Raw genomic sequence first — 20114 nt, 5'->3', positions numbered from 1 at the left:
TCCTAAGGCTACTTACTTACTTACATCAGTGGTTCTCAAAGTCGGTCCACCGGGGGTCCTTGAGGGGGTTCCAGGCTCCAGAGCGTCCCCAGAAAAATGTGTTAATTGCATCAAAATTGCCTTTTTGGCCATTTGATAAAGAGTCGATCTACAAGCTCACAAAGTGTCGCGATGTGACGCATTGTGAGCTTGTATATCTGCTATTTTCAACACATCTTACATACAAAACTTGTATGGTAATTTGGGGGTTCTTCACATGAAAAAAATGGAGAACCACTGACTTGCAGTACTTTGGATTCTTTGAAGGAACTCTTCTGAGGAAGCATTTTTGCCATACAGGTCATGATGTCACAGCCAAGGTCATTATCTCTGTTTGATGAAGAATAACTGTACTGTGTTAAACCGGATGAAGGACCAAGAGCATATATTCCTCATTCGTTCAGGGCCACACAAGTTCATGTGGCGAGCAGAGCAACTGGGACCTCTCCATTAGTGATGCTTGGAGTGTCAGCCATTACAATTTTAATATGCTAATAAAGTTGAAAAAGCCCGGAAGCGCCATGAAGGACGGCCGCATTCGTACACGCTCCGCGACATCGCAACGTTTTTCCATCTTTTTAGTATTTTTTAGCCTTCTCTTTTTTCCCTACACCGTCGCGTGTCTAAGGAGTTATGACAGACAAGCACTTATGGACATTAGCACAGCGATTACACACAGAATTCCGGACTTTTTTGCTGAAAACCTTCCACTCGGCTGGGTGGGGGGTGGGGTCCCCTTTGTTCCGGCTGGATCAACAAACCCCCGACGAAAAAGACCGTGGCGAAGAGGCACGAGAGCGGGTCTTCTCGTAAGAACAACAAAACGTGGATATAAACCTGCACTGCCTTCAATCCTGCTAGCGAACGTTAGATCTCTGTGTGAATCAAGAACAGTGACCACTATGGACGACTTACTGGCGCGCGTTAAATACAACGCAGAGACGAGGAGGACTTGTGTTGTTGTGCTAACAGAGACGTGGCTAACGGAGTTAGCATCTGATTCTTCTATCACTCCTCCTGGCTTCACCGCGTATAGGAAGGACAGAGATCCTGTACTGAGCGGTAAGCAACGTGGGGGGGGAGTTTGTGCCTTGATCAACAACAACTGGTGCAAAGATGTTAAAATCCTAGACAGTCACTGCTCACCAGACCTTGAACTTTTAATCATAGCCTGCCGTCCTTTCTACCTACCACGCGACTTCAGCATCGTGATTGTAGCCGTTGTTTACATTCATCCTGGAGCTAATAAGGACACAGCTATGAGGGAATTACACCAGGCGATCAGTGCACAAGAAAATCGCCACCCGGACTGCGCAGTCATCTGCCTAGGCGACTTCAACCGGACAGACTTAAAAAAGGTCTTTCCCAAATTCCACCAGCATGTCGCCTGCAGTACCCGTGGTGACAATATTCTTGACCACTGCTACACGCCCTTCAAGGATGGATACAAAGCTCTCCGCCGCCCACCGCTAGGAAGCTCTGACCACGACGCCATCCAGCTGCTACCTGCCTACAAACAGAGGCTAAAAAGGGAGCCGGTCGTTGAGAAGGAAATCCGAATCTGGTCTGAGGACACAGACGCTATGCTACAATCCTGCTTCTACCAGACTGACTGGGGGATGTTTAAGAACGCCGCTGGGAATAACATCAACGAACTCTCAGACTCAGTCACTGGCTTTATCAGCAAGTGCATAGATGACATAGTCCCAAAAAAGACAGTTCGGATCTATCCCAATCAGAAACCATGGATGGACAGCGGAGTACGTGCACATCTGCATGAACGGGACGCTGGTTTCAAATCTGGCGACGTGGAAACGCGCAACACGACGCGCGCGGCCCTAAACAGCGCCATCAGGAAGGCAAAAAAGGCCTACACAAAAAAGATGCAAGACAAACTCAGCAGTGGCGACATCAGGAGCACATGGCAGGCAGTACACACCTTGACAGACTGCAAAACAAGAACCAGAAGCGAGGTGAACCCGCCTGCCTCCCTCCCCAACGAACTGAACACTTTCTACGGCCGGTTTGAGATCAGCTCCAACCGCGGCAGCCAAGCGGGGCCATCAGCAGCACCAGCAGAGGAGAACCCTCCTCTAACCATCTCGGAGAGAGAAGTGCGTACAGCCTTCACACGGGTCAACATCCACAAGGCAGCCGGACCTGATGGGATTCCAGGCCGGGTCCTTAAGACATGTGCAGACCAGCTGGCGGGTGTCTTCGCTGACATCTTTAACCTCTCCCTCTCCCTGGCTGTGGTCCCTGCAGGGTTCAAAATGTCAACCATTGTGCCCATTCCCAAAAAGGCCAAAGTGACATGCCTGAACGACTGGAGACCTGTTGCTCTCACCCCGATCGTCAGCAAGTGTTTCGAGAAACTGGTGAGGGAATACATCAGCTCCACGCTACCTGCCTCGCTGGATCCGTGGCAGTATGCATACCGCAAAAACAGATCCACCGACGACGCTATTGCCATGGCTCTCCACACCGTCCTCTCGCACATGGACAACAAGCTGCTGAAGGACAAATATGTACGTATGCTGTTCGTGGACTACAGCTCAGCATTCAACACCAGTGTCCCAGCAATACTTGACAAAAAGCTCAGACACCTAGGGCTACACCCAAGCATGTGCGACTGGATACAGGACTTCTTGTCCAACCGACATCAGGTGGTGAGAATGGGCAGCATCACATCCGACCCCCTGACCCTCAACACCGGAGCACCCCAGGGATGCGTGCTGAGCCCTCTCCTCTACTCCCTGTACACGTATGACTGCATAGCCACACATGTCTCCAACACCATCATAAAGTACGCGGACGACACGACAGTGATAGGCCGAATCGTCAACAACGACGAGTCTGACTACAGAGAGGAGATCAAATCACTGGCACACTGGTGCCGTGAGAACAACCTCTCTCTTAACGTCGACAAGACCAAAGAACTGATCGTGGACTTCAGGAGGCCGCGGAGAGACCATGCGCCCATCCTCATCGACGGTGCTGCAGTGGAAAGGGTCAGCGAGTTCAAGTTCCTCGGAGTACACATCGAGGAGGACCTCAAATGGGAGACGCACTCCACACACGTGAGGAAAAAGGCTCAGCAGCGACTGTACTGGCTCCGCCGCCTGAAGAAGCTCGGAGTAGGACGTCGCATCCTCAGGCTGTACTACAACAGTTCTGTTGAAGGCATCCTAACAGGCTGTGTCACGGCCTGGTACGGGAACTGCACTGCCCGAGAAAAGGTCAGCCTACAACGAGTAGTGCGATCGGCAGAGCGGATAATGGGAATCGAGCTCCCAGCGCTCCAGGAACTGTACAAAAAGCGGTGCGTGGTCAAAGCCAAGCGCATCATCAAGGACAAGCACCACCCAAGTCACAGACTGTTCAACCCCCTACAACGACCGCGACCGGGCAAGGGGCTCTACCGCAGTATCAAGAGTTCCACCACCAGATTTTGGTGTAGTTTCAACCCAGCTGCTGTCAGAATGCTGAATGGGGCATAAGCCTGGATGAGTTCAGCAGCCTGACAACAGGCGGCGCAGACTTTTCTGGCTCTTCCTGAACACACCTGTGGATTATACCAGGGACAATGACTTGGACTTTAGCCCCCCCTCGGACACACCTGTGGACTACACCAGGTACAAATGACTTTTTGTTGCACTCCCTCATGGAGCTACATGCGGATTATACTAGGGTCAGTCCACTCTAGGTGGACACGCACTGACCTTTTGCACCTTAATCCCTTGTATAACGCACTGACTTTTTTTGGGTCTTTTTATTGTGCTCCTTTTCCTCTAAGCACCTTAACGTCCTTTGTCTATCATGCACAGTATAAGTATAACATGCACAGTATACAATACATTGCTGCTATGCTCAGGCACCTTAGTTTAGTTCTTTAGTTTTTTTTATTATCTCAGGTAATTTGTAAATATGTAGATAACTTGTCTGGCCTTCTGTTGCTCTCTTGTTTTTGATCTCCTTCCCACCTGCCCCCCACCCTCTTCTTCTCCCCCCCCCCCTCTTCTTTCTATGGAAACTAACGTTGCGATGGGAACGATGTACAAAAAAGAATTTCACCCACTTTTTTACCTTGTAAACCTGTGATGTGACAATAAAACTGATTCTGATTCTGATTCTGAAGTTGCTGGAAATTAATAAACTAAATAAATTGTCCAATTATGATATGAACCCCAAACAGGATGTTTATCATATCATTGATTGACCTACCTATCACTGGGCCCAAAATAATCAACTAAAGCCGCTCAGACGGAAAATATTATGTGCAGTAGTTTATGTCTGCTTTTTAATCTCATCAGAGCCATGTTCACTGACCATCTCTAGACATCATAAATACTAGTGTCATGAAACACGATTCAGAAATGTGCCCTTTAATAATTATTGGAGCTGTAAATATGTTTGCGACATGGTTTGAGCTCAGAGCAATGGGGCGATCATCTAAAAGTTATTGTTATTGTAAAGTTGCATGCCTCATACTGCAAGGACACAGGGGGCGAGGTTGTAAGGCTGTATGGATGAGACTGAATTCAGATATAGGTAATAAGAATGTGACTCGTTGTGAGCTTGTAGATCTGCTATTTTCACTATATGAAATAGGGTTTAAGTTTAAGTAATTCATAATGTACTTTTTCCCCTTCCTAGAAATGTAGTAGTCAAAGATCCATTATTTATCTTTAAAATGAGAGTGAAAGTCATAAAGAAAATACAAAAACTCAAGTAGAGTACAGATACTCAAAAGAATATACTTAAGTACAGTACTTGAGTAAATGTACGTTACTGTCCACCACTGTCAACACTGCACTGTTTTGCAGTAGCGAGGACTGTCCCTGACAGGCAGTGATTTATGAGCTACGCTTCAGTTAGAATGTCTTCAGAGGGCAACCCGCCTTAATGCCACCACAACATTCATGAATGTGTATAGCCTTTATGTATTGTACTCTGGCCTCACGTATCAAACGCTATTCTGGTAAGACTCTCTATGAAGCCTATAATGCATTATAATAAACATAATTGGTTTTATAATGCATTATAATCACTGCTATAATACATTATAGTGTGATTGTACAGTAAGTCATTATGGTGTGGGTGAAGAAAGTGAAGAAAATAGCATCTATGCAAAAACAACACAAAACGTTTCTGTCTACTCCTCCAGAAATGTCATTACTAAGCACCCATTGACCATTTGTAGTGACTTATAATCATACTATAATGCATTATAACATTTTTATAATTATTACAAATATGAGAATTATTTAATTGCCATAAAAAAGGTCTGTGAATGACCAGCAATTATGAAGCATTATGATACTTGACTGTATAAGCCATTATAAAATGCTTTGTAATGTATTATTATTATTGTTGTTGTTATAAATCATTATGAGTGCTTTATGATTATAATTAAACAGTATTAAACGATGATAGTGCATTCTAAGTACGTTTTAATGCATTATAGACATGGGCTTCATTGACTTTTACACCAATTTCTTTGACTTTTAGAAATGGGGTAAAACTTCCTGTGTGGGTCTGCTCTGAATGCCGTCGACACACAGGTTTCAATGCGCCCGACTGTGGCAAGGACAATTCCTGCCTGGGGTCCATTAGAACTGTCTGGGTCTGTACAGCAGCAAGATGCATGATGCAAGGCCTGCATGATGGAAAACTTGTGCCCAGGCAGCAAATTCATTGTCAGCCATTGATTGAATACTGCAGTGGATTAGGTCTATTGCCCGCCTGCGTCATGGGGCCCTATAGAAATATTGTGCATGCTGACATCTCTGCACATAGCATGGCACACGACACAACAACACTGGCGCCGGTCTAAAAGGCTTGGTCTATAATCCTGCAGGAGTCAAGAAAACAGAACTGACTACGGAGTCAGAACATATCCCCAATGTCAATTTAACTCTGAGATGATAAAAATTTACCGGCAAGTGGCCTTTTTACACTTGCATGTTAACCACTAAAGCCCTATTTTATACATCATTGTATGATGGTATCACACAGTAGCTGTGTGCTACTGCTACCCCATAATATTCCCATAATATGAGAACTCAGATGAATGCACTTAAGTCTATACAATGTCTATTATTGTCTAGTTGCTACTGCCACAATGTGCAGCGGAAATACCTGTACATTGTTGCGTTTTTCTTTCACTGTTGTCAAGTAGTACAACTCTCTTTCAACCTTGTGCACGTCCCAAGTGGGATGTGCAGAGGCTCGCCTGATTAATGTGGCTTGTTAGAGTTAAGATACAGTACATTAAGGTTACTGGAATAGGTCCATGGGAATTTAATTGGATGCTCCTCTCACCGAGATCAATGTGTAGTCACTAGAACAGTGATTATTAAGTGGCCCCCTGATGTTACTTTTCCCTGAGCCTGGTACAAAGTTAGAAGATGGATGGCAGAAAGTTAACATGCAGCTGTTTGTTCATATAAATGTAACCGTATGAATGAAACGAATACAGTATAAAGGGATGAAAATCTCAACCTTCACAGGGCCATAGAGTCTTATGTAATGTCATGATTCCTTGCTCTCCAATGCTCCTGTACCAGACATTGTTATGTCTGTTAACACCTCTTACGTATATGGGTTTGTTTGTCTTTTCACTACATAACATGACCGCGTATGAGACCTTGTAATCTGCAGCTGCGTAAGATTAAGTGCGTCATTAAGCCCGGTTTGTAGCTACATCTTTGTACAGAGGTGTTGCGTCCCGAAAATAGCAGATCTGCAAGCTCACAGCGAGCTTTAAGTTAAATTAAGCATTACTCTTCCACTCGTATTCATTTGCACTTCCCAGGAGATGTTTCTGCGTTGTGAGTTAAGGGCAATCCATTGTTTTCTTTTACCAAATGATTAGCCATTCATATGCGTCTACTCTGTTTAATTAGGAATGGATATACGGGTAGCGATATTTTAGACTCCATTACCCACACTAGCCAATCGATGGGGGAGGATTTAAAATGAGGCGAAGCTGAGATGAAGTGGCCAATGTTTCCGTGTACTGCAAAATGTTTCGTGTTCTGTGGTCAGACTGGCCACTGTTCCCCTGGCATAATGTGATTTAAGGACCATGCTGGCATCAATACAGGTCATTGTCCACTCACAGCTGTCAGAATTATGTCGTACATAAAAAGACCGTTTAAGGATTCATTTTTAGATTTCACGTATGCCTACATTTTCACCATTGTCATTAAAATGTTCCCAAACTTAATTAACCACTTAACCACTGTATAATTCTTCACATGATGAATAGCGAAACAATGCAACGCCTTGTGAGCTTGTTGAACATTATAATGTTTGACTTTTTTGAAAAGCTTTTTTTTAATATATATTGTTTTGGCTTTTCTGCCTATATTTGGATAGTACAGTAAAGACTGGCAGGAAACAGGGAAAGAGAGACAGGGAGTGACACGCAGCAAAGGCCTTCATAGGCTCAGGAATCGAACCCACGACTCGCTGTCAGGCTGCATCTATACGTGGTATTAACCACAAGGCCATCGGCGCCCAAAAGCACAAAGCATGTGTTTGGTTGTAGATCTGCCAGCATCAAGGGGCTGGATTGGAAGTAAGTCCCTGTGACATTATACTAGCGTCATGTCCAGGGGCTGTACTTAACGTGTACATCAAGCTGCCTCACAACACGGAAACAGGAGATAAGACTCCTGAACTATAGGCCACATGGCTCAGGAACCGTTGATTCCCAAGCCTACTTAGTTAGTTAGGTCTCGATACAGTCCTGTCTGCCTCACTGCTGCCGTTGGCAGCTCTCTCCATATTGTCCTGCTATTGGCCCTGTCGGTCCATCTCGCTAGCACCGGAGATCTCTCTACACCTCATCTCAGGTTCACTTTGCCGCTGGGTCTCACCTGGGCCATCACTTATATGTCTATCTATAATCAAACAAACAAAAAAAGCTGGTTAAAACAGAAGCTTCAGTAGTCTGCTAACTGACAGACAGACAGAAAAACATTACCTCTTTGGACAGTATTTCTAAAACTGGTCCTGGATTTTTGAAATCCCCTGCAAATAACTAACAAGAGTGTTCAACTATAAGTCAGATTGACTACACATCCGGTCCGGATCGTAATCAAATTCATAATTCTGTTCAGTGACACGTGACCATATTTTCCCTAAAAGCAACATCAGGGCAAATAAAGATGGCTGTTTGTTTTTAGTTGCTTTTTTTTTGTCTTTTTCCCCCCTACACCAGTTGTCGGCATAGTGTGACTATTTAAAATACATTTCCAAACACCATCGGATCTGCGTGCCATGTAATATTTCCAAATAAATATGCCAAAATAACATGAAACCTTTAAACAGTAGGCTGCATATGTGTAATTAAAGTAATTATGTTCGTGTGATCCCTGCCCCAGCATTCCTTTGCTGAGCTGATCTATCTGTGGCTCACGTGTGGTGAGCTAAACACATGCCTCTGAGTGGTCTGTAGTAAGCCTCAGTGTGAGAAAAGATCCGCTCGCATAGATACGTACAGTACTGTATGTACTGTAGATCCAAAGGCTGATGATAGCATTGCCAATGCAATTTCCTTCAGGCAGTAAAAGTTCTCTGAGAGTGAAATCCAACATGTGAAAAGCGAGTCAGCATTTTTCTTTTGCCATTGTGAGGAAGAAAAAAAAAACCCCGATGTGAGCAGCTCGCAAAACTTTCCATCCATGTCTTTCACTGCAAACCTGTCCAGGGATATGAGAAAAGAAAACATTGGCCCATGTGGTTGGAAATCCAGGAATCTCCCGGAAAATTCGGACTCCAGCCCTCTCATGTCGATGGCAATGTTAACCGTGCTGCTTGAGTGACGAGTTGACAACTCTCTCAAGTATTTAATGTAGTAGAATGTCTTTTTTTATAATATCTTTTTCATCCTGTGCATGAATTCAAAGTTTGGACGTAAAAAATGCCTTCCATGTCTCATACAGGCCCTGACCATTTAATGGTCAGGGCCTGTATGAGACATGGAAGGCATTTTTCACGAAGGCATTTTTTACGCACAGGATATAAAAAAAGAATTTACACATTTTGTCCAGCTCCCTGCATGTGAAGACTGAGCTCTTTCAGATGTGCCGTGATATCTGTTAAAACATCAGTTTACCTGATATCCTCCAGCTCTGGGTAGCGCTGGTCCCTCTCAACAAGAAAGGTTTTGATTGCATCAGTGCAGTTCACAAAGCTCTCAAGCACTCAGTGAGAAGCACTGCTTTTGGCTCCCTATCTGCCATTTCAGTGATAGGGCGTTTAACAGCTCCCGCAGAGATGGCTGTGTCTTTGACCCTCGCCATGATTGTGACCTTGTTCGATAAACCTTCAAAAATACAGTATCCTCTGCTGCACAAAATGCTTCTTTAATGAATTATTTAATGAAGGCTTTCCGTGTTTAGCTGTACACTGAGCTACTGTACCTTTTTTAACTTGAAAGCGTAACCTAACTTTTACCAGAGCTTAAATTTCTGTTTGTCTGTTTTCTCATATCTTGAGATCACTCATTTGGTTACTTAGGCATTATCAGCATCATCCTTGAATGGACTCTGATGCTTGGTCTAAATGTCAATGCACACTTGATGTGCAACAAATAGCACTCTCGCAGAAAAAAAAGCACATTAGCTCAACCCTGTCGGTGAATAAATCAACTTTAGCTTGTTTAGCTGCCACGTTAAACTGGAAAATGTAAACGGCACAAGGTACAGTAAGACATTAACGCTAAAAGGATGACAAAAAGTCCATTGTGGTCCTCTATGTATTCAATTCATCATATTACATTTACTGCATAGAATTGGCCTAGTGTTTTCTAGCATACCTGCAGAAACAATGACATAGCTTTACTACCTCCTGGTATGTAAGCTATCGTAGCAGTTTAACTAAAGAAAAGAAAACGAGCAATAAGGAATGTGCTTGGAAAATATGCCCAGGTTGCCGACCACGGTTCTACACAATGGCAGATGCACCATTGCATAGTGTTAAAAATAAAATAAATAAATGTTAGTGAAACACAGTGCTGAATATGTTGGTCTTTGTGTTATGGAGATTATGCGAAAGGTTAGACCTTAATGTGCTAAAGAAAGTCCTCGTCGACGGGCGACTGAAAAGAACCAGCAGGAGAAAGTGAGAGGCTTCCAGGACCTGCCTGGGAGAGGGACGGTGTCGACCTCCAAGCCCTATTAACCCATTCAAACCGGGAACGCATCTGTGTACCCACTTTATCCATATTTTATACTTTGGCTATTCAAGAATAGCAGATATACAAGTGTATATATACGAGTTCATAGCGCAGCACTCGGTATATGAACTTGTGGATCTGCAAAAAAAAAATTTTGGGGGGGGAAATGTGTGCAAATCTTTGAATACATATTTCTTTAAAGCGAAAATTTTTAACTCAAATCTTTGCTTCTGGCGGGTCCTGGAACAAAATATTTTGAGATGGGGGTCCGTGGCGAAATACATATCATTTTGGGGGTCCTTGACATGAAAAGGTTTGGGAACCACTGATTTAGCAACATTTAGAAGATATTTGTAGAATATATACACATTTTCAAGATTTAAAAATAATTGCAGATCTACAAGCTTGTACTGCGGTCTTAATGGGTTAAGCTCCCAGAGACAAGAAGAAGTTTGACTTTCCAAATTCGTATAGCCTACTTGGGTTGATAGACTAATGCAGAATGAAGGGAAGGGGCCATGTAGGACCTTTATGATAGGGATGGAGGACACACTGTAGGGGGCTTGGGAGTTATTCCAGTGGGTGGTAATGTCTATGGGCTACACATGCCAGACCGTTATGGTCCTTTAATTTGCATGTACAGTACATGTAAAAAAAAACAAAAAACAGACAGTACTGTACCAAGACCCACCCCCTGAGTTTGCACTGGCAAAGCAAATCAATGAATAAAATAGGATAAGAAAATGGCAAACGTCAGCTAATGGCCTGTCACGAGTAAAGCCACAATGAAGGCATGACCTGTGCACCTACATCATAGAGCTCTCTATACTGTATAGGCTCACACTTCTATAGATGCAGGCACTATATTATTCCCCCCCCCGCCCCCCCCCCATACACTGTATACTGTAGTGTGACAGGGGGGGAAGCAGTGAGTCTTTCCGGCTGTCATCTCGGTTATTCTACATCTGCCTTCGTTCTCAACACGGCGGCATGCAAACCTCCTCAGCAGCCGTCGCTGCACCACCGCTCTCTGGCCTCGTCCTCACGCACAGACAGTTTTATCCTCCTCGTGGTGACCCCCGCACACCCCCTTGTGTCACACTCCACTCTTTTTGCACTTCATTGAGGTGGGTAACTAGCCCATCAAGACCTGGAACGCATCTGTGTCACTTTTTAGATTTTTTGCTAAAAAGCATAATTTTACACTTTGGCTATTCAAAAATAGCAGATATACAAGCTCATAGCGCGGCACCGAGTGCCGCGCTATGAGCTTGTAGATCTGCAATTTTTTTAAAAATTTAGAAAATGTGTGCAAATCTTTGAATATAATATATATTTTTAAAACGAACATTTGTAACTCAAATCTTTGCTTCTGGGGGTCCCTGGAACAAAATATTTTGAGGTGGGGGTCCACGGCCAAATACATTTTGTATATACCCAAATACATTTTGGGGTCCTTGACATTAAAAAGTTTGAAAACCACTGACATAGAAACATACGTTTTTTTTTTTTTAAACTGTTAGGATTTAGAAGACATTTTGTAGAATCTGAACATCAGGCCTTAATGGGCTAGAGAGCAACGGGCTCCTCCCTTATAAATCAGAACCCTGTGCGGACGTCCGGAAAAGACCTCCGAGTCTTACGTTTTAGCTGTGTTGCCACACCCTCCCCTCCCCTCCCCTCCCCTCCCCTCCTCTCTCCTCCGTCTCCATCTGTCATTACTCAATAGTTCGGATTTACAGTTGCTTAGCGTTGTCGTGGAGTGGACGGAGGAGATGCATCATCCCGCCATCAACCTTGGCCCCCGAGAAACCCCCCGCCCCCATCACCACCTCCCCCACGGGAAATTGATTGTAGTCATTCATTCCTTAGATGAGACCGTTGTGTGTGTGTGTGTGTGTGTGGGATGGAGGCGGATGCCATTGCAGTGCTGATGTTCAAACCAAAACAGAGAAACTCTTAACTCTTTGACTGCCAGAGTATTTTCATAAAGTACTCCCCCATTGCCAGCAATTTTCGTGTTTTTTTTATTTTTATATTTTGAAAAATTTCATGAAAATAATTGAACAGACTGTTTTTTAAAGACGCCGCACAAATCCGCCACCAGAGAGCAGCACATGATAGCTTGATCAGCTCCTGGTGTCACTGTTTACCTTCTTGAGCTATTAGACAGGGAAAACCATGAAAACGGATGTGACGTCCTCCCACATTGTTTTGATCGTCAGAATTACGTTGTGATACACGACGGCGATGACTGATCGTCACCCAGACCATAGATTATAGAAGAGAAACTGTCCGTTTGTCCGTCATACCGTGTGAAAAACCGTTTGTTTACCTATTTTGGACGAAATGACCGGGGGAAAATAATCAAAAACCGGAAACGGAACCCAGGACATGAAACCGGATGCAGATATGGGTGAAGTAAGTGGAACTCGAGAATAACATTGAATTTTAAGCAGCATAGCACGATCAGAGATTAAACAATGAACGCAAATCCAACGCGTCAAACGCGTCAATGGCGTGGGTGGATTAAGTAGTTATTGACGCGTTTTCGAGTCAATGGCGTTTATAGAGTTAAGGAGGCCACACCAAGCACTGTATAACTATGATTTAAAAATAGTTATTATTATTTTTAGCTTTAGTGCTTGGTATTGACGGCACTTTAGGATGCAATTCAGATTGAAGGAATTACCCCCCTCTCTCACACACACACACACACACACACACACACACACACACACACACACGATACACAGTATATCCGTTTGGGTCCATTCCTATACTGTCAGGTGTAGAGGAATGTACTGTGCATCTGAAGAGGAAAAAAAGTGAGTCAAAAATAACTGGAGAAAAGCGGATAGATTTTGTGTGACTGTTTGTGTGTGTGCATATTTATTCCATAACAGGATTACTCCGTCAACCCCCCCCCCCCCCACCCCACCCCCTCCCTCTTTTATTTCCCATTATCGAAACAAATCACCGGCAGACAATTACGGAAACGCAGGGTGCCGCATCATCTGTAATTAGAAGCGACTTTGAATTTATCAAACCACTTAGTCGACACCATTAACGTAAACAAAACCATTAGTGCACCTATGAAGAGGGCGTGGTGATGATAATCACAGTCATCATACAGAACTTGAGGGCCTCAAGGTCACTGTCATGCATCTCTTGTCGAGGGGTTCATTAACACAGCTCTAACTCGTTTGTGAAGCTGAGAATTTAATATATACATATTTTTTAATAAGCAGCTGATGGAAGAACAAGGAACGCTGAAACTGCATAAGGGGCGTGCACTTGTCACTGTTTGGGTCTTAGCCTTTATGAGCTCCGATCTGACTGTAAACCAGTTGCCCTATAAGCTCATCTTGATATTGTGATATTCTGCCTCTTCTAACCAATTTTTATCCCTCTATTTTTGTAACCCTTTTTTCACCCGGTGCCAATTTTCTAAGTGATCCTGGGCACTACACTCCCCCCACCACCCTAGGGAGGCCACGGCCGAGCTCATGCCTCCTTCAATGCATGAGAGCCAACTGACCTTCTTGTCACCTGACAGGGGAGAGTTTCCCTGGTTGAACGTACAGTAGCGCGTGGAAGGAACATGTTATTCCAACCAGTTCCCTTCCCCTCCATCAGGCGCCCCGGCTGACCAGGGGGAGGCAGTATAGTGACCAGGATTACTACATGTTTTTGTGATGGTATTAACTACCCTAGGAGACACGGGGAGAACATGCAAACAAACTCCACACAGAGTAGGCCCTACATTCTGCCTCTTCAAGATTGTAGAGCAGTGTTGCTGCATTCAAGGTTTTCCTTTTGAGTATGTGAAAAGTGTTACCTGTCAACAAAACCATCTGACCCCATCTGGTTCACACTACAGTATGAGTAAAAATTGTTCAGAATATGTTTTTTTTTCTGTGATCATCAGATTGTCTTTGCATCATGTAGCCTGGGTGAAAACTTAGGGGTTAAACACCTTTAATTTGATGAGGACATCAAATCCTTTAGAAGGGGGAGAGTGTAGCCCAGGTGATAAGTCACTACTTTCTTTAAGGGTTAAAATAAATTAGTCTAGGAAACTGAAAGTAATTTAGTTCCAACAAATAAGTGGTTAACCTGTTTGACTCCTATCAAGCTTTAAATATGAGAAGATAATACTTAGTTCATGTTTTACATTCAATATGAAAAACCAAATACCTTTAACTGATAAAAGACTACCGAGTGTGGTTTTATGTTGTGTGAATGTGGGTATGAGTGGGTGCTGTGGATTGGATGTGAGGGGTTCCAGGTAGTATCACCTGCGGTTATTGGCCGTGGGGGAGAGGAAGAGGAGGGGAGCGAGAGGAAAGGGAGAGGAGGAAGAGAGGAAGAGGAAGAGAGAACGAGGAGAGATTTTGGAGAGAGAAGAAAGAAAAAGAAGAAACATAAAGACTGAAATGTGAAGACGTTTTAGTACAGTTGTTGCTGAAGTTAAAAACAACAGTTTAAACTTACTTTGGACACGCAAGTGTTGGTTAGAAAGACGTGACGGTGACGTGCGTAAACACTGGGTACGAGTGTGTCAGTGTTTGCGAGCAGAGCGCTTGGTCAACCGGCTGGAAAGCACCGTGATGGTCGAGACGTCGACTGGGACTGTTCCGGACCGGGAGTCCAGCTCTGTTGCCGTCTGAAACGCCTTCATTCCAAGTACTGTATCCACGAACTGTTTCTACAGAGTCTACAAAGAACTGTGAGTTGAACTGTATCTGTTTGGAGTCACTGAGGACCGGAATCACCGCATCGCGGGAGCAACGCACAGGCCTGCAACGTAGTGTGTGTGTATGTGTGTGCGTGTGCGTGCGTGTGTGGGCCCACAGTGTTTATGGTTGACGTTATTGTCAAGTTTCATGGTTAATTAAGGTCATGGTTTAAGTTTGAAGCTATATTTAAATAAGGGTTGAATTAATAACTAGGAAGATAACCAGGGTTTTTCGAAAACTACTGAGGGAATTTATCTTTGTTTCAATTTCAATGTAATACTTTTTCAACAGGTATAATTCATTGATTTGCTCCAGTGTTTTTATTTTGGGTAAAAGACAATTGTTTTGTTGTCAATTTTGAGTATTGTGCTCATAGCTAATTCATTTATTCTTAAACAGGGTTTTTAAGCCTTGTGGTTATTTTTTAGTAGGTCCAATATTTGTTAGTGTGTCATTTATTCATTTGTTTATTTCATTTATTGTTTATTATTTAATTGCAAGTTAAAAAGGGATTTCTTCTGTATAAAAACTAAAAAGACAAAAAACATAAACTTTCAGTAAAGTGGATTCCCTGAAATTTAAGAAACGTTGTCTGGGTCAATTATTTAAAACATTAAGGTATTCTATAGATTATTCGAACTCACTTAGACCGTTGGGGTGCTACAATCATTTTGTATGTTTTGACAGTAGGAACAGATCAAATTAATATTACATTGCTGTTGGTCTGAGATTTGAGTGAACATGAAGTCCACAGGTGCTAGTTTTACAGACTCTGATACTGTTGCTTCTGTATCGTTTCAGATAAATCATGGATGCACACACCAGAGGCACTGGCCAAGCATTACATAGCCTACAATGTCAAGGTATGTATGGCTCATCTCCTTTCCCTGTTTCAAATTAGAATGTGGATTGATTTGGCAAGAGCAGTGTGGTTTTGCAATTGTCAAAGAGAGCAGAGCGGCTATCTGTCGAACAATAGGCCTGGGGCTTTTAAGGAAACAACAACAGCGTAGAAAGGGCATAGAAATACAACAACAATGAAAGAAAGAAAAAAGTGATCTCTCTCCTTTGGAGTTTGTTTTTTCTCCTCTTTTTCATCTTGTTAGGTTCATCTCTTGGTCAGAATGCTCCCCAGCATACTGCTCAAATGAAACAAAACTAAACAAATGTATTTATAGGGGGTTACAGCCAGCCAAATACACATCAAAAGCTGGTTTGTTTCTACTATTTCTACAGTACCTTTTATAAGCAGTTTTTCTATTCACTGTTTTTACATAGATTGTATTGCCTTAATGTAGAACTGTCTATAGCAAGTTGTGGTTTGGCGTTACATTGAAAGGTAATCACTGTCCGTCCATTTCATTCTTTAGTATTTATTGAGCATATTTAGATAGATAAATGGATAGATGGATAGATACAGTAGATACTTTATTAATCCCCAAAGCGAAATTCAGGTTAATTATGTAAGGTTAGTTAAGTAAAAAAAAATGCATAAAGGGGCACAGGATAAAACTTGGGCTTAAAAATATACTATGAATCATAAGCTTAAAAAGCATTAAAACGGGGTCACTGGGAGTAATCCTTTGTTATTGCACATACGGACTACACCCAGCCCATACATAGCTCTGGTCCATAGCATTAGAAGGAGTTCTCCTTAACGCTATGTGACTTTTCGGGCATTGCCCGCATACTCCCGGTAGCGCAGCCTCCCGACTGTAGAACAAATTAAAAATACACTTACTACTCACCAAAACAAAGATGGTTTTAATATGTTGAAAGCCTACTTTCCTTAGTGGGAACACTCTGAGCCCCCCACCTCCCGTCTAATATACACATTTTGGCCAGAAAAGAAAATATTCCACCGGATGGAAAAATGTTTTCGTTACTCCACTGCGCCCCTTACAGATCTGGTCAATGGAATTTGTCTATTGACAAGTTTATAGTTCCCACTAAGGAAAGTAGGCTTTCAACATGTCTGTCTTTGTTGTTTTGGTGAGTAGCGAAATTTAATTTTTACTACAGTCGAGAGGCTGCGCTACGGGGGGCGTGCGGGCAATGCCCGAAAAGTCTATGGACCAGAGCTAGCCCATACAGTAACTAGCTGCACAAACTGGTGCACATAGACCCGTAAATAACAAAAAACTGAACTTAGCGGCTGGTCGTGGTGTTAAAGAGAATTTGTTTGACATGTGTGTGTATGTATGTACAGTATGTAGGAAAATATTATGTTTTGTGAAGCAATTAAGGCAGTCTTTTTTTAATGAGAAACAGGTTAGCACTGAAATGGAACCTACTACGGACACTACGTTTCAACAAGTGTTATTATGGGCCCCACTGGAGTTATGGGCTTTGGCCACTAGTCGTTATGGTCTATGTAACTTGGAATTGACACAGTCAGAGGGTAGCACCTGTTGGTCTTGTTAACGAGCTTAATTAATGAGCTCCAGGTGTGAGTGACCTCAGGTTGGAGTTGACCGCAGTTTTCCCGGTTTCCACCTCACAGCACAGACTCTTGAGCCACTAACATTCTCCCTGAGCATTTGGGTTTCTCTTGTTGCAAACATGATGGAAATCATTTTTAGTTGAGGTAGAGCAACGTAGTGTGTGGGCATGAAAGCCTCAGGTTTTGCTGTAAGATTTGTACCATTGTTGACAAAAGGAACGGTATTCTTCTATTTATACAGTATTTCACAACAGATGTTGTGTGTGTTGTTATTCTGTTCTGGGAAAAGTGCTCCCAATGTTGAATTACAAAGTACTTCTTCTTGCTTTTTACGGCATTGCGCCGAAGGGGCCAAGCTGTCTAGAATAAGGTTTGTCTGATCTATGTCTGTCTCCTCTGAATCGTTGTCTCCACAAAAGTAGACCAACCACAGCTCAGCTTACACATCTACGCCAATCACGGAACCACAAGGCCATAAGCCCCGTAGGCAAAGTTATCGTTAGCACACAGTGCTTGCGTTGTTAGCACGTTAGCACATTGGTAATTTGTTTGCTAATGTACTGTAAAAGGACGATAGATAGCAATTCTCCCACCACAGTAAGACTGAAGAAATGTTTTCAATTGACCTTTCAAGATGTAGGCTATTATAGGGGATTCAAGATGGTTAGATAATTGATTTAGCTACCGTAACTGTCTGAAAGCCTTTTCAATTGGAGGCTGTTATCAGTGTCTGTGTCTTGTTTTCATGGGGGGTAGGCTGTTGAAACAATTAAATGGCTCATTCACCCCAGCTCAACATGATTTGGAACAGGAGGAGAACATGAGAAAATGCTTAGTCACTTTTGACCAGGACGAGAAACATGGCCGGATCCAAAACCACAGCATCATTGTTTAGTCTCCCTTAGATCCTCCACAAACAAGATCTCAAAATAAGACAGGAAGGAAGCAGTTCCCTTTTCTGCTCTGTTTCACCAAAGTCGAGCTTCAGGACATGTCAGCATGCATGAAAGCACCTCAGAGATTGCTGAGTGATTATTAAACTGAAGTACTAAAGTCGAAACTACCACATCACAGACAGATTGCTTGGGAGATAGGCCTACTTCTCTGAAATCAAAGTGTGTTGTCAATTCCAGAACTCTTGCTGATATGATGAGTTGGTGTCTTCCTGAACTTACTGAACTCAGGGCTGATCGCTGAAATGAGAGAGACGTGAGAGAGGCTAGGGGCTGAGAGTGTGCTCTGTTTGTCCATCTCGTTTAAAGTGCTTTGTTTTGCTGAAGTACATTCACTCAATTGTATGGTATATAGATTTTTCTTTGGCAGCACGGTGGCACTGTGGTTAGCTGTTGCCTCACAACAAGAAGGTCCTGGATTTGAACCCCGGTATTCCCCTTCCATGGGTTCTAATCCAGGAAACTTTCTGTTTCGAGTTTGCATTTTCTCCCACTTTTTCTGTGGCTTTCCTCAGGGTACTCCTGTTTCCTCCCACACCCAGAGACATCAGACGTGCATGTTATGTACGGTACACACTCCTGCTATTGCCCTTGACCAAGGTGCTGTCATTTACAAGTGGAGATGGTCCCTGGGCGCTGCACTGAGGCTGCTCACTGCTCCTAGGTAGATAGGATGAGTCAAATGCAGAGGAGAAATGTCCACAAGGGTATATAAAGTATATCTTATCCTTAACCTTAGTATAGTAGTAATATTGTTATTGTATGTAATTCAATCATCATTAAAGGACCTGTTCACACTGAGATATGCTGCAGTAGGCTATGTGGAAAAGTTTTCATACCAACGAACGCAGTGCTGTAAATGAGGTGAGACTAGTTCAACATTTGTGATAACCGATCAATTGGGATAACCAATCGAATTTGTATTAGAATCAGCAACAGGTCGAACAACAGCTGAACAGAACCACAACAACGCAGACACAGACGTTATTTTGTCAGTGTGAATGGGGCCTAAACAAAAAAATTGCTTTGTTGTGAACTAGCCTTTTAAAGGACCATTCCAGGATCTATTCACTGTCAGCCACATATCGTGCATTAACATACTGTATACCATTTTGCGTATGATTACATTTTCTCCATAGTCATAGTTACTGATGTCATGTATAACTGAGTCAGTGTTGTCAGCTAAACGATACAGCGCTGTTAAGTCCGTTCTTCCAGACAGAAAAATACTTAAGATGCAGCACTTGTAAGGAGCCATTTCCCCCAGGCATTTTAAAATACACACCCTTGGAAAGTCCCTCAATAACGGCTACACCTGCATGTAGCGGGTGACACTTTTGGCATCTCCTGGCAAGAACATGTGAACAACAATGTCCTTTATGGTGAACTCCCAAGGGAGCTGGCTGGTCATTGCCAGAGCCACCTGGATCTCAGGGCCCATCAAGTTCTCCTGTGGGAACCAATAACTCACAGCGAGAAGAGGCAGGCAGAAGACCTCATAGGTCAGGGTACTGAAAAGGGAGAAGACCAGTGAGCTGGTCAGCCTCTTCTTGCAGCATAGTGTGTCAAGCAGCTTTCTGAAAGCCTAAGGCCAACCAAGTTAAAATCCGGTTTGTTCACTTGGTAGTACTTCCGATTTTGCAGAGTCGTAGTCGACTGATTACTAATGTTTTGATTGACATTTTGTCAAAAAAGTGTAACAATTTCAAATCAATTTGGAAAAAAAAGAAAAATCTTATTTACGTTTT

The 20114-nt window shown here is 43.1% G+C and overlaps 1 protein-coding gene across 2 annotated transcripts in view; it reads left to right on the top strand.

The window, feature by feature from the left end:
- The window catches only part of gulp1a (GULP PTB domain containing engulfment adaptor 1a), a 62650-nt gene that overhangs the window by 18490 nt on the left and 24046 nt on the right, over positions 1–20114 (top strand). For both annotated transcript variants that reach the window (XM_080412575.1, XM_080412576.1), the window contains exon 3: positions 15772–15833. In XM_080412575.1, coding sequence (XP_080268701.1) covers positions 15772–15833 — 62 coding nt within the window. The remainder of the gene's footprint in view (positions 1–15771; positions 15834–20114) is intronic.

Source organism: Gymnoscopelus braueri (genome assembly GCF_963280865.1).
Source record: "Gymnoscopelus braueri genome assembly, chromosome: 18".
Lineage (NCBI taxonomy): Eukaryota > Metazoa > Chordata > Actinopteri > Myctophiformes > Myctophidae > Gymnoscopelus > Gymnoscopelus braueri.
This window is presented reverse-complemented; position numbering and strand designations above follow the sequence as displayed.